Here is a 23,853-nt window from a genome sequence, read left to right as displayed (position 1 = left end):
ATACTTGGCATTTTAGAAGCCCAGTGGAAACAATCACTCTTACGTCTCTGGAAGAAGTACTTGATAATGTTTATTGAGCTGTGGTCAGGGAAATCAGTTATTTAAAATTTTCTCCTATGTGCATTTACATCCTTAGTCTGAGATAGTGAAAATAGCCCTTCAGTCTCAAAGCAAGATTTTAAAATGATGATGGTTTCCTTTGCTTCTTTTTTTTTTTTTTTAATTTTAATTTTAATTTTAATTTTTTATTTTTTTGAGACGGAGTTTCGCTCTTGTTACCCAGGCTGGAGTGCAATGGCCCGATCTCGGCTCACCGCAACCTCCGCCTCCTGGGTTCAGGCAATTCTCCTGCCTCAGCCTCCTGTGTAGCTGGGACTACAGGCACGCGCCACCATGCCCAGCTAATTTTTTGTAGTTTTAGTAGAGACGGGGTTTCACCATGTTGACCAGGATGGTCTTGATCTCTTGACCTCGTGATCCACCCGCCTCGGCCTCCCAAAGTGCTGGGATTACAGGCTTGAGCCACCGCACCCGGCGGTTTACTTTGCTTCTGAATGACAATTCTGAGTCATTCTAATACCCACAGATGGAATTGAGATTAATTTCACATTCTAAAAATCTGACTTCTTCAATTTGATTAAGTTCATTTCCAGCATTACAAAAGGAGGGAACAACTTATCTACCTTCACTTTGATTTTTTAAGACAATAGCAAAAGAAGAAAACCTAGTTATATTAATTATTATAAAACACAATATTAAACTAAGTAAGCTTAAGATCGGGATCACTAGTATCTACCTTCCAAGTAAGAGTACAAGGTTGTGTAAAATGTACTCTGAGAATACTTGGACCATTCCTGTCTTTTTTTCTCTGAGAAGTTTTTTGGGTTAGGAGCTTGAAGCTTGAACTTTATACACCATCACCTTTTCAAAATTTATTTATTTATTTTCAGAGCTAGGCTCTTGCTCTGTTGCCCAGGCTGGAGTACAGTGGCACAATCATAGCTCACTATAATCTCAAACTCCTGGGCTTAAGCAGTGCTCCTGCCTCAGCCTCCCAAATAGCTGGGACTACAGGTTTATGCCACTGTACTTAGCTAATTTTTTTTTTTTGCTGTTGAGACAGGATCTTGCCGTGTTGCCTAATCTGGTCTTGAACTCCTGGCCTCAAACAATCCTCCTTCCTCTGCCTCCCAAAGTGTTGGGAGTGGCTCACAAGTCACTCACAGGGGTGAGCCACTGAGACTGGCAAACATCACTATCTTTACTTCCTCTTTTGAAAACTCCCTTAACCAAAACCTTCTATGATTTTATTAAGGCTCAAAATAGAATAAAATGGTTCCCTGGGCCCACATGTTTCGTAAGGTGAAAATCCATGCCTTATGAAGAGGGAGTATCTTTCCATCCTACATACTTGGAAGGAAAAAAAGAGTCTCTTAGTATTTAAAGGGAATTAATTTGACTCACTGTACTTTATTGAAATTCCTGTGAGGTTAACTTTTGCCTTTCATTAAATTTTCATTTTTAACCATGATTATTTATTAACTTTCCTTTTTTTGTTGTTACCTTCTGTTTTCTCCTCCACAGTCTGTCATTCGATTGATTGAAGAGGCCAACTCTCGGGGTCTGAAAGAAGTTCGATTTATGATGTGGAATAACCACTACATCCTCCACAATTCATTCTTCAGGAGAGAAATAAAAAGGAGACCCCTGTTCCGCTCCTGTTTTATACTGCTTCCATATTTACAGTAAGTGCTCAGTATAAAGTCTTGTCTTTACTCTCATTTTATGGAAATGCACTCCTGAATACTAGAGAGAAAAATATTTTAAATTAAAAGTTTGCCTTGGTTAGTACCCCTAGAATGTGAAATTCCAAATTATTCGTTGGATTTTTAATTCCTCAAGAAATTGAGTACAAATAAGTTACAATTGACCCAACACTAAAAGAATGAGTATCTTATTGGATTTTTTAGAGTTAACATTTTTCCACAACTAAATATAATTGTGTCTGGATTGAGGCACAGAACTTGCATTTATCTCCTTAATGGAAGATTAAGTTTTTCCTTCTGTGAAACTTCATTCATGGAACTACTTCCAAGATGAGACGCTTCTGTGTTATAGGACAGCTTAGCCAAACTGCCAGAGCAAATGAGGAGAGTCCTACAAGGTGATTTCTCCATACCTTTTCCTTGAGTGAATTTGAATGGGAAAAATTCACCTTTAAAATAATTTACATTCTTACTGGCTAGGAAAGGCACCTCTTCCTATGATACTCATTAAAATTACTTGTCATACTAAGAATATAGTTTCTTAATATAAGGTTAGGACTAAACACACCCTTCTGAATTGTAGATGAGCTTTTCTTCCATTTTGGCAAGAGTTGGTTTCTTCCTTTCATCTCCAGATAACCCAGTGGCATATCATTACAGATACCCAAAGGTGGGCACATTACCATTCGTGTGGCCAACTTTGATAATTAGTATCTCTAGGGAAATCATTATCTACTCCAGTCAGATATGCTGTTTTTAGAGCCTGATTTTGAAAATGATATAGGTTTACTTGGTTTTATGAACTTTAGAGATTGTCTAATGGATGGTTTTTTGTGCTGATCTTTGAGGTAAACATACTGTTTTTATATTCCTACTGTTTTTATTTTAGCTCAAACTGTTTTCCCTAAATTGTTATGACAGAATCTTAGTGATTCTAATCCTGTGATTGCACAAGGAACATTAAAAACAAACCACAGATAAAAATCCCTGAAATGATCAGTATCCAAAAGAAATTTGTAGTAAGACTAATTTTAGAAATGTATATTGGATTGGGTTAAGTGTATACTTTGTTCTAAGTGCCAGTTTGAAAAATTTTACCTTGTAGAGTTTCTTTAAAAATTAGAACTAGTAAAAATGCCATTTCTGTGATTTTACTAGCACAGCTGGAGATAGTGTCAGTGTCCAGTAGTTAGGAATATATTGTCCTCCTGGTGAGACAGTAGAACTCATTAGTGAGACCAGCAGCTTGGCATGCTGAGCCAATCAAGCAAGATATAGCTTCTGTGTGAGGGTAAGAATGCAAGTTCTGCATTGTTGGAAAGTTTTAGTGAGTGGTGAAAATGCTTCTGTTTTGATCCCAAGATAAGTAATCATGGAATATGCCCTCCTCCTCTTTGTATTTTTTTTTTTTTTAACTTAGGCTTGTTTTGTAAAAGTATGAACTATTAAAATAATATAAGCAGCAATATAATTAATGCCATAAATATGTCTTCATTATACAGGCATATCTTGTTTTATTGTGCTTCCCTTTGTTGTACTTCACAGATAACTGTGTTCTTTCCAAATCAAAGGTCTGTGGCAGCCCTAGTTCAAGCAAGTCTATTGATGCTATTTTTTCAACAGCATGTGCTTACTTTGTATCTCTGAGTCACATTTCAGTAATTCTTGAAATATTTTAAACTTTTCAGTATTATTATATCTGTTATTGTGATGTAACCAGTGATCTTGGATGTTACTGTTACAGTTGTTTTGGGGTGCTAAGAACGGCACCCATATAAGATGGCAAACTTGATTGATAAATGTGCTCTGTGTTCAGACTGCTCCATGGACTGGTCATTTCCCTATCTCCCCCCGCCCCTGCCCCGCCCCCACTTGGGCCTCCCTATTTGCTGAGACAAAATAATATTGAAATTAGGCCAGTTAACAACCTTACAATGGATGCTAAGTGTTCAAGTGAAAGGAAGAGTTACACATCTCTAACTTTTAAGTCAAAAGCCTGAAACGATTAAGCTTAGTGAGGAAGGCATGTCAAAAGCTGAGATAAGCCAAAAGCTAGGCCTCTTGTGCCTTAAGATTAGCCAAGTTGTGAATACAAAGGAAAAGTTCTTGAAGGAAATTAAACGTGCTACTGTAGTAAGCACACAAATTATAAGAAAGTAAAATAGCTGCCTTGCTAATATAGAGAAAGTTTTAGTGGTCTGGATAAAAGATCTAACCAGCCACAGCATTGCCTTAAGCCAAAGCCTAATCTGGAGCAAGGCCATAACTTTTTTTTTTTGTTTTGTTTTTTTTTGAGACGGAGTTTCACTCATGTTACCCAGGTTGGAGTGCAATGGCGCGATCTCGGCTCACCGCAACCTCCACCTCCTGGGTTCAGGCAATTCTCCTGCCTCAGCCTCCTGAGTAGCTGGGATTACAGACACACACCACTATGCCCAGCTAATTTTTGTATTTTCAGTAGAGACGGGGTTTCACCATGTTGACCAGGATGGTCTCGATCTCTTGACCTTGTGATCCACCTGCCTCGGCCTCCCAAAGTGCTGGGATTACAGGCTTGAGCCACCGCGCCTGGCGGCCATAACTTTTTTTAGTTCTGTCAAGGCTGAGAGAGGTGAGGAAGCTGCAGAAGAAAAGTTTAAACCTAGCAGAGGTTGGTTCATGAGGCTTAAGAGGACATCTTCATAATACAAAAGTGCAAGGTGAAGCAGTAAGTGTTAATGTAGAAGCTGCAGCAAGTTATCCAGAAATCTAGCTGAGATCATTGATGAAGGTGGCTGAACTAGAGATTTTCAATGTAGACAAAACAACCTTCTATTAGAAGACAATGTCATCTAGGACTTCCATGTAGAGAGAAGTCAATGCTTGGCTTCAAAGGACAGGGCTGACTCTTGTCAGAGGCTCATGTAGGTGATGACTTTAAGTTGAAGCCTACGTCCCTTAAGAATTATGCTAAATCTGTTCTGCCTGTGCTCTATAAATGGAAAAACAAAGCTTGGATAACAGCACATGTGTTGATAGCATGGATTGCTGAATATTTTAAGCCCACTATTGGGACCTGCTTAAGAAAAAAAGATTTATTTCAAACTATTACTGCTCATTGACAATGCACCTGGTCACCCAAGAGCCCAAATGGAGATGTACAGGAGATTAGTGTTTTCATGCCTGCTATACAAAATCCATTCTGCAGCCCACTTATCAAGGAGTAATTTTGACTTTCAAGACTTCCTATTTTAACAGTACATTTTGTAAGGCTATAGCTGCCATACATAGTGATCTCTTTAATGGATCTGGGCAAAGTAAATTGGAAAACTTTTGGAAAGGATTTACCATTTTAGATGCCATTAAGAACATTATGATTCATGGGAGGGGGCCAACATACCAACATTAATAGAAATTTGGAAGTTTATTTCAGCCCACGTGGATGATTTTGAGGGGTTCAAGACTTCAGTGGAGGAAGTCACTGCAGATGTGGTGGCAATAACAAGAGAGGTAGAATTAGAAGTGTAGCCTGAAGATGTGACTGAATTGCTACTATCTCATGATAAAACTTGGATGCATGAGGAGTTGCTTCTTTTGGATGAGCAAAGAAAGGGGTTTTTCGAGATGGAATCTAATGGTGAAGATGCTGTAAAGAATTTTGAAATAATAACAAAGGGTTTAGAATATTACCTCAACTTAGTTGATAAAGCAACCACCAGGTTTGGGAGGATTGACTGCAATTTTGAAAGAGTTCTACTCTGGGTAAAATGCTTTCAAATGGTACTGCATGCAGCAGAGAAATCTTTCATGAAAGGAAGGGTCAGTTGATGTGGCAAGCTTCACTGTTGTCTTATTTTAATAAATTGCCACTGCCAGTTTAGCAACCACCACCCTGATCAGTCAGGCCATCATCAAGGCAAGACCCTCTCACCAGTAAAAATACTACAAGTGATCCTCCTGCCTCAGCCTCCCAAGTAGCTGGGACTACAGGTACATGCCGCCATGCCCAGCTTATTTTTTCTTTCTTTTTCTTTGGTAGAAGCAAGGTCTCACTGTGTTGCTGAGGCTGATCCTGAACTCCTTCCTCAAGCAGTCCTCCGGCCTCAGCCTCCCAAGTAGCTGGGATTACAGGCCTGATGTTGGGTTTTTAAGTTGTTATTAAATGCAAAGAGTCAAAGAAAAAGATAGGTGTTAAAGAGGCCACAATTCTCAGGGAATCAGAGATGTCTAAGAGTGGAAGGGGTAGGGTAGGAGATTGACGTTAATTTATGAATTTCCTGCAAATTCAGCTATTTTTTAAAAGGTCTCTCCTGCTTTCTAATGGGGCTGATAAAAAGGAGCTTATTCTTTAATAATCTTAGAATTCTTGAGCTGAGACTGCATAAGCAAACAAAGCTCAGATTTAGGGGTTAGGGGGTTCAGTGCTTTCAGCTGAAAGAACATCCATCCCATGCAATCACATTATGGTCATGAGAATGTCTGACACAGTTTCTTTAATTCCCCCCAAAAGGATAATGAATTAATTTTTATTTCATCGCTGAAATTGGTTTAATAAACATCCTTCAAAATGGTAAGGGGAAAGAGGGAGAGTTATAAAAAGTGACCTTTGATTCTGAAAATCCATTCTTCAGAGATCTTTGCATAGAAGCTCAATTCCTTTTGACGTGGCCTCTCTAGAGAAGGCTGGTGTGGTACAGTGACACATGCCATATATCTTTGGAATACCCATGAGGTGAATACAAACTCATCATTCTCAGAAAATAAAGGTACATTTGTAATTGTGCTTAGAATATATATTTTTAACCCATGGCAACTAGAGTCTTGAAGCCCATCAGACAGATGTGTATATGCATATTTGTGTTTTAGGCCAGTTAGGATGTTGGCTTGTTAAAAAGTAAGCATCTGTGGGTTGGAATGGATGTTTACCATGTACATAATCCAATTTAATATCTTAGAATGGATAGGAATTATTTATCTCAGCTCATCTTCAAGCATATGTTAGCAATAACAGATCTCCATCCCCCCCCACAAAAGGAAAAGCTATATTTGAAGCTTTCATTTTAAGGAACGGGTGCAAAGTAGTGATATCAGAAAGAAAAGGGCAGAATCTCTTCTGTTAGGGTTAGGTTTGCTGTACAGGCTGACAGTCTAAAACCTCGTGGGCAGAGTGTTTGGAGAGAATCTTACCTTTTTCCTTCAAACCAGAAGCCTTTGTTAACTTCAACCCCTGTTAATAATAGAAAACCTGGTGGGCTGGGGACTCACCCTTTTCTTTGCAAAGCTGGATAGAGGGAATAGCTATTAAATAAAAATAAGGGGCTTATATTGTTTGCTTCCCAACCGTTCCTCCAGAAGAGTGATGGCTTTTTGAAGGAGTTACAGATCTTTGAAAATCTGATTAAAGCAGTGAGGCCTCTCTTCATGAAAGTGTACCAGTGTACCAGAAAAATGTATCAGTACTGAGGATCCAAAGAAATCTGTGTGGGCTCTGAGAAAATGCTACAGAGGACAAGAACTGTTGTGCCTTTTGTTGTGACAGTTGGAGAAACCAGCAGCACTTTAAATCTGCCCCTGTACTTAAAAGCACCTCGGAGATTCAGTAAGCCCTGGATCCACCCATCCAGGACTCTGTCTCACAAAGAGACTCTGAGGCACATTAAATTGAAGGCACAGTCACTTGTAGAAGGTGGGGCTAGAGAAAGCAGTCATGCTTCCACAGCTTTTACTTTTTTTAAAGTCATCCCTTAAAAGACGGTGTGATGATGATAATAATGTAGTGGTGCTGGTGCTGGTGCTGGTGGTGAGAGTCAGGCAAAACCAGGTTGGAGTCCTGGTATCTTGTCTATCACTTTGTAGCTTTGTTTAAAAAAAAAAAAAGAAAAGAAAAAAAAAATTTGTGAAATACATGGAACTAAAAAGAGTATGAGATTAGAAACTACCTAGATGAGCCCAGCCTAGATTCAAATCCTTTCTTTGCTCTTTACTAGCAATACTTGGGCACATTATCTAATCTCTCTAAACCTCAGTTTCTTCATTTGAAAAGGGGAAAACCAAGTCTTCTTAAGGGTTATTGTGACAATTAGTGATACTGTATGTAAAATGACTGGTGCATAACATTTATTGGCTATGATTATGATGAGAGAGATGGTCAGCTATGCTCTTTGGAGATGAGACACATGTTCACACAATGTTGTAGTCTCTGTATCACAAAGCTCTTATGAAAATTTCATTTTGGCACACATTATTACTTCCTTGTGACCAGTATATGCCAATGACTGTTATAGTACCTGGCCCTGAAACTAAGTCTCAGGGTCAGGATTTCCTTGCTCTCTACTTTTTTTTTTTCCTCTGTTTTGAAAATGGCCAAGAAATATGATTTAAATTCAAGCATTTAACTAGGCAGGAATAAGTAACTTACCAAAGCTGCTTATCTAAAATCGTTGTTCAAAATAACAGACATGAATTTAAAGGCTCACGGATATGCATTCTGGTGTCTAGAGTTCATCGTAATTAGCTTCCTCTTAAGCACACTCATAGCTCTAAAAGTTGAATAGTGTTGGTGGTTTTGTTTCTATATGTGATCTTGGAAAATGAAACAAATGTCAAATATTTATCAGTGTTCAGGTCCTGCTCCATGACTTTTGTTTTTATACAGAAATTAAAGTAGCTTTTTTTTTTTTTTCTCCCTATAAGCTCCCTCCTTGCTGCCTGCCTTACTTTGTCTCCCACCCACATATCCTTTAGTAATGAAATCCTTTCTGCTTAGCATCAGCACATTTTGAAGAAAACATATAACAAAGTTTCTTTAGCTCTAAGTAATAAAGAGGAGTCTAGGATTCAAAAGTAAAGGTATTTGTGAACCAGCTCTTGCTTGTTTGCCTTGTAGCTATACATTTCAGAGTTTTGTCCACAGGAAGGAGGCCCAGAGGAAGCTAATATTAGGCTATTCATGTACAGGCAGTGTTTAAGACTTTTTTTTTTCTTAAATAGATAGCATTTTTTATTTTTTAAATAAGCACTAAAGCTATACAGATTACATTAAGTAGACACTGATATAGAGTCCTATAATGCAAGGTGTACTTATTTCTTAATGTTTTACATTAATGTTCCTTCCTCTTCATTTTAGAACACTTGGTGGGGTTCCCACACAAGCTCCTCCACCTCTTGAAGCAACTTCATCATCACAAATTATCTGCCCAGATGGGGTCACTTCAGCAAACTTTTACCCTGAAACTTGGGTTTATATGCATCCATCTCAGGACTTCATCCAAGTGCCTGTTTCTGCAGAGGATAAAAGTTATCGGATCATTTACAATCTTTTTCATAAGACCGTGCCTGAGTTTAAATATAGAATTTTGCAGATATTGAGAGTCCAAAACCAGTTTCTTTGGGAGAAATATAAAAGGTGAGTCAGATGTGTGAAAAGTTCAAGAGAGCTTTATTGTAGCTAATGTCAAATGAGGAACATAATAGTAAACATTTGCATACAATTTATGTTCATATTTTTCCGTGTATTAACTGACATATAATCCTCATAACAGACATGAGTAGGATTATGACAATTTACATTTTACAGAGAAGAAGAAACTGAGTCACAGGAAACTTACTTGCTGTAGGTCATGCAGCTATTAAGATATGGTGCTGGAATTTGAACCCAGGCAGTCTGGCACCAGAGGCCTTGCTCTTAATCAGTTTACTATGGTGTCTCTCAAGTCAGCCAACTAATGTAGTACAAAGCGAGGGAATATATTTAGATTTCAGGAATCTTAGGATCTAAGAGATCTTCAGGTTGGAGGAATTAGGCAAGGAGGACATCCTGAGGAAGGAAAAGATAGGACAACTCTTAATAGATTTTAGATGGAAAATAAAGCAAGTAAATGATTGGTGGAAAAAGAAGGAAAGGGGCTTTTCTTCAGTGGAAAGATAAATTTAAACTTTTATTAGGATCTTTGATGGCATTTTGCCCTTGATAATAACTAGTTTAATATTTCCTCTTCATTAAAACCATAAAGAGAAGTTTATGACTAAATCATTCCTGTTAAATTGACTCGTATTTCATCCTTCTGAATTCTCTGCTTTTTGCATTAGGAAAAAGGAATATATGAACAGGAAAATGTTTGGCCGTGACAGGATAATAAATGAGAGACATTTATTTCATGGAACATCCCAGGATGTGGTAGATGGAATCTGCAAACACAACTTTGACCCTCGAGTCTGTGGAAAGCATGCTACAATGTTTGGACAAGGCAGTTATTTTGCAAAGAAGGCAAGCTACTCTCATAACTTTTCTAAGAAGTCCTCCAAAGGAGTCCATTTCATGTTTCTGGCCAAAGTGCTGACTGGCAGATACACAATGGGCAGTCATGGCATGAGAAGGCCCCCTCCAGTCAATCCTGGCAGTGTTACCAGTGACCTTTATGACTCTTGTGTGGATAATTTCTTTGAGCCTCAGATTTTTGTCATTTTTAATGATGACCAGAGTTACCCTTATTTTGTTATTCAATATGAAGAAGTCAATAACACTGTTTCCATTTGAAAAATCTTGGTACTGCTAAATTATTTGATATGAACTCAATCCAGCATTTGTAGCAGGTTTTGAATGGGTGGGACTGGGTGGGGAACAGCATTGGACATTAATAGGGCACTTTTCAGACCCATTTTTTAAAGTGCTAGAAATTTTTTTTTGTTTGTTTTTTTTAAATGACCACTTACTCTTTAATTGTTTACTAATTGTTAGTGTACTCAGTGTGGAAAAGACTGCAGATTACATGCTCTTTTCATTCACACTTGTACATATAGATAGCAATGTTATTAGGAGCATTAAATAAAAAAAACTGAACAGCCTAATTTAAATGTGGCTTGGGTCTGGTAGAAGTTGGCCAAATGGAATGGAGGCTGTGAGCAAAATGAGGATTCTGTTTATTTATTTACATTTGATAAAACTGACTGGAAATAGTACTACCATGCATATTTTCTGTCTAAAGCATCACTGCTTTGGTATAGTATAAGTTCATGAAATTCTGTCGGGTGGAAAGAAATTTTATTTCTATCAGCAGAACTGAAATATATCAACCAACCAGAAAACATCAGTGACTAACTTCTGCAGATTTTGCCCAAGAATTCAGAGTTCTGTTTAGAGGAAGTTAAAAAAAAACAATAACAAAAAGAAAACAACCATTTGAAAAATTTTTGTCACCCCCAAAATTTTTCACTAACTAGTGATATGAAAGGCAATTTTTGTGTTGTTAAACTTCAGCTTTGGAAAACTCAGTCTCTTTCATTATCATCCATTCCAGTTTGAAGGAGTTGGGCAGCAAATTTGGTTAAAGCCAGTTTTGAGGATTAGAAGTATTATTTTCTTTTGGGGTTCCAGACCTAGCTTATGACTGAAAGTTTTAGAAAAAGGAAGTACATCTGCAGCCAAATTGATAAGTTTTATTACTGTGTTTGCACAAAGTAGATTCGCAAAAGTATTTGCCGGAATTATTGGTAGATGGCAGTCCCACCCCTATACCTGCTTTGCCAGATAGAGCTGGGTTCCCTGGCTGACTCTGTACCTTACTTACACTACTTACTTAATAGAAACACAAACTTGGAAACTGTGCCAGTGGCTCAGCTGGAGCACTGTCTGGTGAATATGCTGCTTCCTCAGTTCAGAGAGGTAGCAACTAAGTATACTCCTTATAGAAAGCAAATACCTGGATTTACAAAAGTGAAAGTGGTTTTTCATAAAAGAATTCACCATGGAATTCTTTCAGTTACCAAGCTCTTTCGGTATGTTTGTGGTTATATCATTTACACAAAACTTTTCAGGAACTTCTGTGTTGTTTAAAGCAAGATGTATCTATACTGATGTCTCAGTGAATCAGTCTGTTTATTAAGCACTTATCAGGGCTTCCACACAGTTATTTATTTTGCCGTAGTTAATCCTGTTGTTTGCTGCCATTGGCATGAAATGGCCAACTGTGGCTGTTACAGTTCTTTCATTCAATTATAACTTGTAAACCAGTGACTCCTAATCTTTTTCATGTTAAGACACCTTACCATTGCTTATTTGGTTTTATGAGAGTTGTTCCTTTTTTTCTCCCTAAGGAAAAAGAAAGCTTTATGACATATTTATTTTTTTAATAAAACTAAGCAAAAATAAAAGTTACGGTAATTCTTTAAAACTTTGTTGTTGTTTTGGTTCCATTTAAGATCACTGAATTAACACATAGTTGGTGACTGTAAATGTTGGTTGGTTGGTTAAATGTATGATTAAGTGACTGAATGAACAGACCTAAACAGAAGTTGCTGCTTAAAGTTTCCTGCGGTGGGAATCTACAGAAAGTACATTATCTAGCAGTCCACTATACACAAGAGAACAGTCCACAAGAGAACGGTCGATATTTTATTTTGCAGGTAATATTTGGAGGAAAGGGATGAGTTTTTTGTTTGTTTTTCGAGACAGAGTCTCATTCTATCACCAGGCTGGAGTGCAGTGGTGTGATCACAGCTCACTGCACCCTTCACCTCCCAGGTTCAAGTGATTCTCTTGCATCAGCCTCCCAAGTACCTGGGACTACAGGTGCACACCACCACACCTAGCCAATTTTTGTATTTTTAGTGGAGATAGGGTTTCACCATGTTGGCCAGGACGGTCTTGATCTCTTGACCTTGTGATCTGCCCACCTCAGCCTCCCAAAGTGCTGGGATTACAGGTGTCAGCCACCGCACCTGGCTGGGACAAGTTTTATATAGGTTGAATATCTCTAATTGGAAAATCTGAAATGCTCCAAATTCTAAAACTTTTTGAGCATCAACATGGTACTAAAAGGAAATCCTCATTGGAACACTTCAGATTCTGGATTTTCAGATTAGGAATGCTCAACTGGGAAATATGCAAATACTTAAAAACCTGAAATCTGAAATTCTTTCAGTCCCAAGTGTTTCCCATAAGGGAAACATATCAGCAGACAGCTGCAGAGCAGGTTGTCCCCTTGACTGGGTGTGAAGGAGATATAAAAGAAATTGTATGGCCAGGCATGGTGGTTCATGCCTATAAACCCATCACTTTTGGAGGCTGAAGCAGGCGGATTGCTTGAGCTCAGGAGTTTGAGACCAGCCTGGGCAGCATGGCAAAACTCCATCTCTACAAAAATAGAGAAACTAGCTGGGTGTGGTAAGGTGTGTCTGTGGTCCCAGCTACTCTGGAGGCTGAGGCGTGAGCCCAGGAGGCTGAGGTTGCACTACAGCACTTCCAGCCTGGGCAACAGAGCGAAACCTGTCTCAAAAAGAAAAAAAAGGGAAAGGATTTGTAGAAGTCTTATCAGCTCTCAACACGTTAGATTTCAGCTAACTTAAAAAGTCATCTGATTGATTAGTATACATAAGCATTTCTAAAAGTGCTTTTAGCCCCCCCAGTGTAATGATTTTTAAGTTCTTGATTTGGTATTGTATGTTGTTTAAGTAATAACTATAGAATCAGTCTAAATTTTGCAATGGTTCTATGGATTTAAAACATACTAAATGGCATTCATTAACTTCTACCAGCACAGCTGAAATCTACACCATTTCAAGAAGCTGGAACTTGCTCTTAAACTATGGTTAAGATTTCCAGGAAAAGAGAGTCTACAAACTCCATGAGATTCCAAAGTCATGTAATCCTGTAGACAGGAAGATTTTGTATGTTTGCAAAGTTTATAAATATTGGATCCTTGGAATTATGAATCTTAATACCCAGCTCTGCACCTTGTTACAAACCTGTTTATTTTAGTAAACAATTATTTGGTTATAAAAACAATCGCTAGGGCCTGAAATACTTTTAAAGAATTTTTATTATATAAGGTCTGAAAATGACTAAATAGAAACCCAATGCCATACTGTCAATTTAAATTTGAGGTTTTTTTCCTCCTTCATTTAAGGAAAGTAAGATTACTGCAAGATGTTTCTAGGTTTCCTTAGTTTGAATGTAACAGTCAAAACACATTTTAGAAAATCCTACATGGCACTTTTCTAGAATCTAATCCATACTACGTATGTTGTTGCTATTACCATGTGGTTTTAAAAAAAAATAGCTTAAGCTCTTCTATTGTAACTATACAGCCTTGAACAAATCACTTAACCTTCCACATGGTTAGTTTTCTCATCTTTCTTGTTTTGACTTTTTTTTTTAATGACTACAAATGAGACTTTCTAACTTTAAAACCCTACAATGCAAAAATTTTTTGTAAAGTGCTATACAACTTTTATAGCATGTACTTAAAAGCCAGATACGCTTTCCATAAAAAATATTCTTAAAAACAATCCCATCTAGTTTATTGATTTAAGTACTCTTATTGCAGTCAAGTTAAAGAAATTAAACTGCTTTTTACCTTCTTTGGCTTTCTAATCTTAGTTACTGGCAAGCTATCATTATAGAAAGTAAAAGGCTATTGAAAGATTTCATCAGCATTAATTAGTTGGCCTTATTTTATTGCTTAACTCACTTTTTCACATACCTTTTGGGAGACTTAACTCCTATACAGAACTGTCAAATGGCAGCTCTTTTGAAGCTTTAATCTTATATGAATGGAAGTGTTTGTGTGGTAGAAGTGTGTCATGAACACTTGCCAAATTCTTTGAGCTAGGGGAGCAGTGCCCAGCCATTTTAAACATGTCAATTTCATCGATTCTCACAGTAACTCTTAATGGTTTATAGAATGCAGAATGACCAAAAGCTACCAGGAACTCAATGATTTTTTAAAAATCGAACTTGAATTACTCATCACAAATATAATTTATGTTTGATATGTGGGAAATACTTAATCTACAGATATATTTGGTGCTTAAATGGATTTATGGGTTCCTCATTATAATTCCTGTATGCTACTGGTGTTCATAATTAACAGGCTAGCACCACTGGGCTAGACTATTTCTATATTCATGTTTAAATGATTTCCTTTTTTAACTAGGCTCATCTCCTTAATTATATCCAATCTTAAAATAGCCTTAAATCAGATAGCTAATAGGTTCAACCCAGTTCAAGAGCCTCTAACCCTTCTAATGCTTAGCAAGTCTTAGGTGCCGAATTGTCATTTGGTGGGCCTCATGTTAGATACATCAGAGCTGCTCTTCAAAGTGTTTCACAGTATATTAAAGATCTCATTTAACAGATTTGAGTGGCAAGAGTACAATAAACAGGTACCACTCAAACTACATGATAATGTACTCTTCAATAAGAATATGAAATTATTGTGCAAACATCAGTTTATAAGTTTTTTTTGAACAGCAGTGATAGATTTGGGGCATTAACCTTTTTTGACAAAGGTCTCACTTGAAGGTTATGTGTTTTATAGTATTTTGGTCAAGGGTTTAAGTCCTAGTTTCTAAGCTGGGTGTAATTAACTATTCCCTGTAGTCTCAGTGGTCTAAGCTAATTGAACCCAGTATCTATAAGCATTAATTCCAACCACTCATAAATGTAGCTGGATTTCTAAATGCCAATTTCTATCCATTATTATAGATTTATGACTACATTTTCTAAGCTACAAGTTTGCAGTCTTATTTATAATTATTAACAACATAGGCACATGCAAGTCAGTGCCAGAAAGGAGTAGAATGCAGATTTTGTGAGCCATTGTTAATTTTGTGATAAATTAGTGTCATTTACTTATCAGAAAGCAATGGCTTAGTCACAAGCCTGTCCAAGAAAGTTATTTAGACAATTTGAGTATGTGGCTTATAGGCCGAGATAAAGAATGTAACACGGAAGAGTGCCTGGCTCTTGATATACAATCAAATTTTAATGAGTGGCAATAAGAATAGCAGTAGTAGCAGCAGCATAAGGAATAGTAAGCAGTGTGGTAGGCTGAATAGTGGCCCACAAAGGTGGGCCTAATCCCAAGAACCTGTCAATATGTAACCTTTTATGGCAAAAAAGCACTATTGATTAGGAATCTCGACTTCTGAGGTTATCTTCTAGTGGGCCTAGTGTAATCACAAGGGTCCTTAGAAGGAGACAAGTCAGAGATGGAAAGATGCTCTGCACTGCTGACTTTGAAGATGGAGGTTGAGACCATGAGCCAAGGAATGCAGATGGCCTTTAGGAGCTAGAAAATATAGGAAAACACCTTCTCCCCTAGAGCACCCAGAATGAGTGCAGCCCTGCCAACACCTTGATTTTGGAACTCTGACCTCCAGAACTGTAAGTATAAATTTGTAATGTTTAAAGTTGCTAAGTTGTAATTTATAATAGCTGCAATAGAAAACTAATACAAATAGCAAAAATAATAGTAATGATATTGGAGAATCAGAGAACTGTTCCAATATAAATTAGTAATTAAAACAAGCTCTACAAATGTGAAAAATTTACAAAGCCTGTTGAAAAAGTAAAAAATTATGTTAAATTCTAAGAGAGTAAACTACCAGTGGCTTTTCAAAAGTGGTATATCTACATGCTAAAGACAAACCCCATTTTAAGTAAGGTTTCTTCAAAGGAGCAGTTAAATACTGAATAATGGCAAGCACTACAGTTACATAGACCAGTAAAACAGATCTCTTGTGGAAGATAGAGGAGGAGGCAAATTGGTTAGTGAAAAAGATGTAGGATGGAAAATTTTAGCAATGAGATTACCTAATAGTAAATTTACTTTGCAGATTCAAGCGCCCTTTAGGTGTTTTTTTGTTCTTACATGGTAAAGGGTACCAAGCTAGTTAGAAAAGCATTAACTAGCTCAGAACCCAGGAAGTTCCTTCTTTTTCCAGGATATAAAGTAGCTTTCTTAAGCTTAGCAAGACAGAGTTTTCTTTAGCCCCTTGTTCATAAAGAATATTATCTTTCATAAAGACGTTGTTAAGGTCTCAAACCTTATTAAGAATAATCTCAGCTTTAACCAGCTTTTTTATTGTTCATAATCAGGACTTCTTAGCAGAAGACCTCATTTTGATGCTTTGCTTTGAAGGATGGGACATCTATTTAACTTTGTTCTCTATTATACCTTTCTCTGAAGAGTTTTGTGGAGAGGGTCGGGGTGATGAGATTGTTTCAGTAAAGACACATAAAAGTATCTTAAATTATAATTAGTATAATGAATTCTATATCTCTCCTAACAGAAACCTAGAACACATTAACTCAAGATTGATTAATTCAAAGGTGCAACATTTACAAGGATTCTGTGTGATTCTCTTGGCTCTTCCCTCATGATTGCAAGGACTGCTCTAGCTTCACATACCACATCATATTTGCCGCATTCAAATATAGAAAGGGATGATCCTTGTGAAGTGCCTTTTTTTTCCTTATAAGAGTTAGAAAAACCTTACAGTAACACTCTAGTGGATTTCCATTTATGTCTTACTCTCCTGCGTACCATGTGTAAACCAATCCGTGGCAAGGGGGACAGATTCACTACAAATGCTTTGAACTAACCAACATTCACTCCCTAGGGAATAGGAGTTATCTATTAAGCAAGTGGTCACCCATACCTGAACCACACTAGGCTTCTGTTTGTAAGGAAAAAAGAAAACACTGTACAGTTTGGCCTACAAGCTGTAATTTGCCAACTCCTATGCTACTGTAACATTTTACAACTTCCCTAAGCCTTTTTTTTTTTTTTTGCAATGTTAATTCACTTTATTTTTCTTGAATAAAAACCCTATGTTGTAGCCACAGCTGGAGCTTGGGTCCTCTGCACAGAGACTCTGGTGTGGATCTTGTCCCTGAGCCTTATGACCACTTGGGAGTGTGAAAACTAGATTCTGGACCCTTTCTCAAACCTCTTGAATTTTGACAAGCATATTAGATGATTCTTAGAGATGGCAAGTTAAGAACCTATGCCCTGTGAGGCCCTCTCCCTCAGAGTGTGTGATGGAAAAACTATAGAGGATCCCTTCGCACTAAAGTAGATGCTTTGGCTCTTTCTTATCCAGAAATGGGCTCACAAGAACATTACTGCAATGACTGTCTGAAAAAGCCAAGTGACATACAACTCAAACAGCTTTCGGGATAATAGAACTCATAGGTGCTAGACACTGTTCTAAGTACTGTTCATTCATTAATCATTTTAAGCCTCATGACTTTGTGAGGCAGGTACTGTTATTATTCCCATTTTACAGATGGACAAATTGAGGCCTCAAGAGGTTAAGGAACTTAACCAAGGTCACATAATAAGCAGAGGAACTAAGTTTAAACTCAAGCAGTTTGGTTCTGGAATTTGTACTTACAGTCACTGTACCCTGTTTCCACCTATACTATATACCACTTTCATTCAATCCAGATAAACCAAAAGTTAGTTTTTTATTTACTTGAGATGTTCAGGTACTGTTTCAATTTTTTGCTTCTAGTTTCTACTACAGATGTGCTTCTAACTACAGGGAAAGCATTATTACTTTTAATTTTGTTTTTGAGATGGAATCTTGTTCTATTGCCTAGTCTGGAGTGCAGTGGCACGATCATGTCTCACTGCAGCCTTGACCTCCAGAGTCAAGCAGTCCTCCTACTTCAGCCTCTTGAATAGCTAGAACCACAGTTGTGTGCCACCAGACCAGACTAATTTTCAAACTTTATTTTGTAAAGATGAGGGCTCACTATGTTGCCCAGGCTGGTCTCCAATTCCTGGGCTCAAGCGATCCTCCTACCTTGGCCTCTCAAAGTGTTGAGATTACAAGCATAAGCCATCATGCCCAGCCTACTTTTTAAAATCCGATTTCCATTCCCTCTCTGTTCTGTATTAGATCATATTCAGTTCAAAAAGAAAATGGAAAGCCTTTAGGAAGACTATGCCTTCGTGGCCAAAGTAGTTTGTGAAGGCATACCACAATGCTTCTATTTTCCACTCAGGGAGCAGCGATGGATCATAGTTACTGAAAGAAGACTTCCACCATTGCACTGACACATCCTCCAAGTGAAGGCAATCCATCCCTGCTGTTCTGGTTCAGCAGAAACCTCCTGTTTCTGGAGGATGAGAAACCAACTGGCTCCAAGATGTTCAATCTCTTACTAGGGTGCCAAGTGGATAGAAAACTTTTCTGACTTTAGAGTTTTTTGTCACAGGATAGCCAAGGACCTAAAGAAGCTGATAAAGGCAGGGGTCCCTTATAATTCTCACCGCCACTTTTCACAAGTTAGAGTTGTCTGGATGGCACTAGGGTTCAGGAAATAGAACAGGGAGTTTTCTCTGGAGACAAAATGAAGCAATAGGATGAAAAGGGTAGAAACAATATTACAGAAGCTTGCCAATGTGCTTAACAAAACTCAGGGTCAATCCCAAACCTGAAGATGCCAATGTCAGAGCCTATAGCTGGGCTGGTGGAAGCAAGAGATCAGGACTTGGACATGAGTTTTTTCTATCCTTTTCTCTAGAAGTGGCGGGAAAGGCTATCAGCTAGCACATGCAAAAAAAAGCCAGAAGCAGACAGCTGGCAGACATGCCTATAGAATTCCCAAGATAAAGAACTTTAGAGAGCTTTGGCAGCTTTTCAGACAATTGCCACAGAGCCTCAGAAAAACCAACAAATAAGTAGTGATGGCTATAGTGATAGTGACCATTACTGTTGGGGTGATGACAGTGGTCCTTCATGTTGATGGTGATTGTGATGTTGATGATAGTAGTGATGTTGATACAGCTGACACTTTAAAAACATGGGAGTTATGAACACTGACCCCCACACAGTTGAGAATCTACATAGAACTTTTGACTCCCCCAAAACTTAACTAATAGCCTACTGTTCACTGGAAGTCTTACTGATAGTGTAAAGTTGATTAACATATGTTTTGTATATGTATTACATACTGTATTCTTACAATAAAGTAAGCCATAGAAAAGAAAATGTTATGAAGAAAATTATAAAAGGATAAAACATATTTACTATTCATTAAGTGTAAGTGGATCATCCTCATCATCTTTACATTAAGTAGGCTGAGGAGGAGGGCAAGGAAGGAAGGAGGGGTTGGTAAGAAAATCCACATGTAAGTGAACCTGCACAATTTAAACCTGTGTTTTTCAAGAGTCAGGTGTAGAGTGGTGATTGAGATGGTTACGGTGGTAGGGGGAAGGTGATGTTCATGGTCAAGGCAATCATGCAGGTCATGATGATGGTGATGGTAATAATAGCATTGTTGCTATTGCCAGTGGTGGTGGTGAAAAGGGGAGGAAATCTAGACACACAGGACTTGATTGAGAACAGGGTTTAATCTTTTATTGCCTCAGTTCCAGCATAGAGACTCTTGTAGAAGGGAAGTACAAAAATGTTGACCTTGATCTCTCCCTAACAATTCAGTCTAAAAACTTTGGAGTCAAAAGCTTCTATTAATTGTTTAGGGAGAGATAGTGACCTATATAGTGAATGACATTTTAGGATGCTCTTAGCTAATGGACTTCTTGATTTTGAAAGTGAAGTTTTTGCAAACAGCCCATTCTTGATGGAAAGAGGCAGGGCTATCTTACTATACAACTCCAGTGAGCATTTATTATTCAGTTGTCAGTGTGAATGGTACCCTGGAGAAGTTTAGTGCCCAGACTGCAGCTGTACTCAGGGCTTTGGCATAACAGAGTAGCCTTCACTAGTTTGAGAAACTAGGGGCAGGGCTTTGAGTTCAGGAAACATTTAAGAAGGCAGAAATTTTTCTGAAAGGAAAAGTCTAGTACCAACAACAGGGAAACAGTCCAGGCTCAACACTAGACAGAATTACTAAGACATTCCCAGCAATGGGTAGCAATTCATGAACTTAGGAAGGGCATTGTTTGATGCCTAAATTGTAAATTCTTTCCAGTTCTTAACTGTTAACCACAAGTCTTAAGAAAGTCTTACAATAGTTACTCTTGGAGTCATGTAGATAAGGAATAGATAAACCTGCAGGTGATAGAGAACTGAGCCAAGAGAGGGGCATTAGGCAACCAGAAAAAATGTAACATACAAAAAGAATTCAAGCACTGCTCTAGACTGAATGTTATGTCTTCCCAAAATTCATATGTTGAAATCAATCCCCAGTATGATGGTATTTGGAGGTGGGGCCTTTGGGAGGTGATTAGTTCATGATGACAGAGCACTCAGAGGGATTAGTGTCTTATTAGAAAAGAGACCCCAGAGAGTTCCCTCATCCCTTCTGCCATGTGAAAACACAGCGAGATGATACTTGTCTTATGCACTAAGAAGTGGGCCCTCACCAAATCTGCCACACCTTTCCAGACCTCAAACTGTGAGAAATAATTCTGTTGTTTACAATTTCCCAATTTATGGTAATTTGTTATAGCAGTCTGAGTGTACTCAGCACTTTCTACTAAAATCAGAGACATATACTAATTTTCCAAAAAATAAGTGGGATGGGAGGAGTTTAATTATTTTATTGAAATATTAAAGAAAAAGGTAATCCTGGAAAGCTGCTGCCGCAGGCCAGATTTGGCTCAGGGACCATAGTGTGTTGACCCCTAATTTAAACAATATAATCCTAAACCCACTCAATCAAGCACAAACAAAATGCAATATGTTACACCCTGAAAAGGAAAAAAGGCTGGATACTTCCCTCTGTTCTGGGAACTTCTCATTCTTTCTGGAGGGTACTATGCATACTGTACATGATATGTGCTCATTCAACAGACAGTCCTAATGAAAGTATTAAAATATGAGGAAACAGCATTTTTAAAAACGTTTTTAAAGATACAAGTAAATGTAAATAGATGTTACATTTGTGTCTTTCATCTCCATTGATCATTATATCCACCCCACTTTCAAGATACTGGCTTAAAGCTACTGCACATCTGCCTGCAAAAGCAGGTCATTGAGGTAAAAATGGAGGAACAGGTACACAGGACCTTTACTGTCTTTTATCCAACTTTCAGATGTGAGGCACCAATGTGATAGCTGTCTTTAAGGATGAAGTTCAGTGTTTCAGAGATGAACTAATGCATGAAGAAACAGAACAGGGCTTGTGGCTCTTGGATAAACTTTTTAATCACCATCCAGACAAGGTTTGTCGTGCTGGTACCATACCCCATTGTCATTATTTACTTAAAGATATGTTTTACAATTATGCTGTGAGCTCCTTAAGGGTATATTTGTATTTTCAGTATCTTTTTTAGAAACCAGGTGTGTCAAACACTGAATAAATAATGTTTCCTTAGTAAATGACTGCAGAGACCACAGCAAGGTGTAGAAAATTTGGGACCCAGTCTTAAGGAATAAGTTTAACGTAAGTTTAACTTAAGATTAACTAAGACACCTAAAAATATAGTCTATCTCTGCCCAAAGTATCACTGTGCATCACAGACCCACTCCCAAGGGGAGTAAAGGAGGGAGAAAATCACTTTGACCCAGCAGAATGGGGTATTTCACCATCTCTGGGAGATGTGCTACCTGAGAAGATATAAGATAAGGCACCAGATTTTTTAAATTGTGTTCCTTCACAGCTAGCCACAGCAGCAATAATTTAGTTAATTTGATCAAGATAGGCTGCCAAACTGGAAAATTCTAGTAAAACATGATCTACTTGATGTAAAATGATGTGGTTTGTTTAGACTTACTGAACTGAAAAATGCCAAATTTCTTTTTCCTTGTCACCACATCAGTATTGTCTGTAATTATTAAGTGCAGAATCCTAGACCAAATCAAGACATCACCAAGCTAATGGCGCATTGTTTTTAAACAGTCATGGCTTCCCCGGAAAACAAAAGTTAACTCTTATCTTCTGTATTTCAAAATTTTAAGATGGAGTTAGTTTATATGTGTCACGTATTTGTAAATCTGGACATTATTTGTCAATTAAGATTTCTCTGATCACATTAAGTTTTGTGAGTCCTTGTAGAGCCCACCCTTGACCCACTCTGAAAATTCCTGCTGAATCAACGTATTCTGTTCTCTTTGAGACAAGGAAATGGACCACACAGTTTGAAACAAAATGAATCAAAATGCAAGTAGAATGTGAAAGCAGGAAATTAATGTTACTTTTCAAGTAGCAAAGGACTCTCTGCCTAGAGAAAGCTTGAATTCTAGTCTCAGCTTTTCTGAGAGCTTTGACCAAATCACTTAATCCCTCTAGGTCTCAGTTTCCTCATCTTAAAAATAGTGGGGCATATCTTTACTATCCTTTCCAACTCAATTTATCTTCTAAGAAATTGTAAGTTTATAGATTAAATCATTAATAGTAAAGACTTTGACCTTAGAGAAATAATAAGCTTCATAGGGAACGTCATCTGATTCCAACTGAGTGACTCCAAAGAAGGACGTCAAAAATAGAAGGTGGAAAATACAAGTCAAAATTCAAGATTATTCACAATTGTCACATAGATCTCCAGGACTCTCAAGGCATATTTGCTGCCTATAGTAGAACAGCCCCTCCTTGGAATGGAGGTACTTTCAGCGTCTTGAGTCCTAGAGTTCTGTCCAAATTATTCTTTCTCTCTCTCTCAGATTTTTCTCTCTCCATCTCTGCTCTCTAGTGCCCACATGGTACCCCTTTCCTTCCGTCTCCCGCAAGAATACTAGAGGATATGTGTTGTTAAGGTCCACAAAAACAAAAGCCTTCCCTGAAACCTGATCATGAGGACAAGGGACCCTGATTGGGAGCTAGCCCAGCCCTCTCTAGTGACCCACTTTTTGATAACTTCCTCCCCTATGCCCAGGTCCTGCCACCACAAATAACAGGCCTGTGCTTGGAAAGGCCTCTTGTAGTACTGACTCTGGCTTTCTCTGGGGCTTGTACTGCAGTGGAAGACCAATGGCCAGTGAGCTGGTGTTCAGAAATACCTTTCATCTGTACCCTACTTCACAGAGTGGGTAGACTCTGCCACCAACTGATGGCATTCATTTCTTGAATGTTGTGTTCAAAGATTCTACCCACACGATGATAAGCAGTTTTTGTCCTCTTTGCCCTTTCTTGGTTGGGTTGTGCTCTCTGACTCAGCTCCACATACAGCTGCTCTCTGGGGTGTTACCATGGCTTTTTGTAATGAGCCATTTCTCCTTCCTGCTGCACCACTGGGACTCAAACTGTAGGCCACTCTGCCAATTCTCCAAGCTCTGCCCCTGTATGAATGCTCACATCCAGCTTGTAGCCAATGGAAATTTTGACTACAAGTGACTTAATTCCTCACAATTCTACTAGATACATATTTAATGCATTTTCAAAATAGATACTGAATGTCATTCCCATGGCTCT

The 23,853-nt window shown here is 38.1% G+C and overlaps 1 protein-coding gene and 2 long non-coding RNA genes across 3 annotated transcripts in view; 1 reads left to right on the top strand and 2 right to left on the bottom strand.

The window, feature by feature from the left end:
* Window positions 1-11,914, top strand: part of TIPARP (TCDD inducible poly(ADP-ribose) polymerase) — a 32,695-nt gene extending 20,781 nt beyond the window's left edge. The window contains exons 4-6 of the mRNA XM_032258141.1: window positions 1,585-1,745; window positions 8,872-9,150; window positions 9,834-11,914. Of these exons, the coding sequence (XP_032114032.1) occupies window positions 1,585-1,745; window positions 8,872-9,150; window positions 9,834-10,281 (888 nt within the window). The 3' untranslated portion in view covers window positions 10,282-11,914. The remainder of the gene's footprint in view (window positions 1-1,584; window positions 1,746-8,871; window positions 9,151-9,833) is intronic.
* The window catches only part of LOC116536460, a 75,029-nt gene continuing 60,111 nt past the window's right edge, over window positions 8,936-23,853 (bottom strand). Inside the window, exons 4-5 of the long non-coding RNA XR_004262649.1 lie at window positions 9,353-9,561; window positions 8,936-9,026 (exon numbers count right to left, since the gene is read on the bottom strand). This is a non-coding gene — a long non-coding RNA (uncharacterized LOC116536460). The remainder of the gene's footprint in view (window positions 9,027-9,352; window positions 9,562-23,853) is intronic.
* On the bottom strand, window positions 13,772-17,299 carry LOC116536470. Its single transcript, XR_004262653.1, has 2 exons — window positions 16,503-17,299; window positions 13,772-16,456 (listed from the first exon to the last, which is right to left on the bottom strand). It is a non-coding gene; the product is annotated as an uncharacterized LOC116536470 (long non-coding RNA).

This window comes from Sapajus apella, unplaced genomic scaffold, assembly GCF_009761245.1.
Source record: "Sapajus apella isolate SASKATOON/1434 unplaced genomic scaffold, GSC_monkey_1.0 scaffold4, whole genome shotgun sequence".
Taxonomy (NCBI): domain Eukaryota; kingdom Metazoa; phylum Chordata; class Mammalia; order Primates; family Cebidae; genus Sapajus; species Sapajus apella.
The sequence above is the reverse complement of the archived record's forward strand: the minus strand, read 5'-3'. Positions and strand labels throughout refer to the sequence as shown.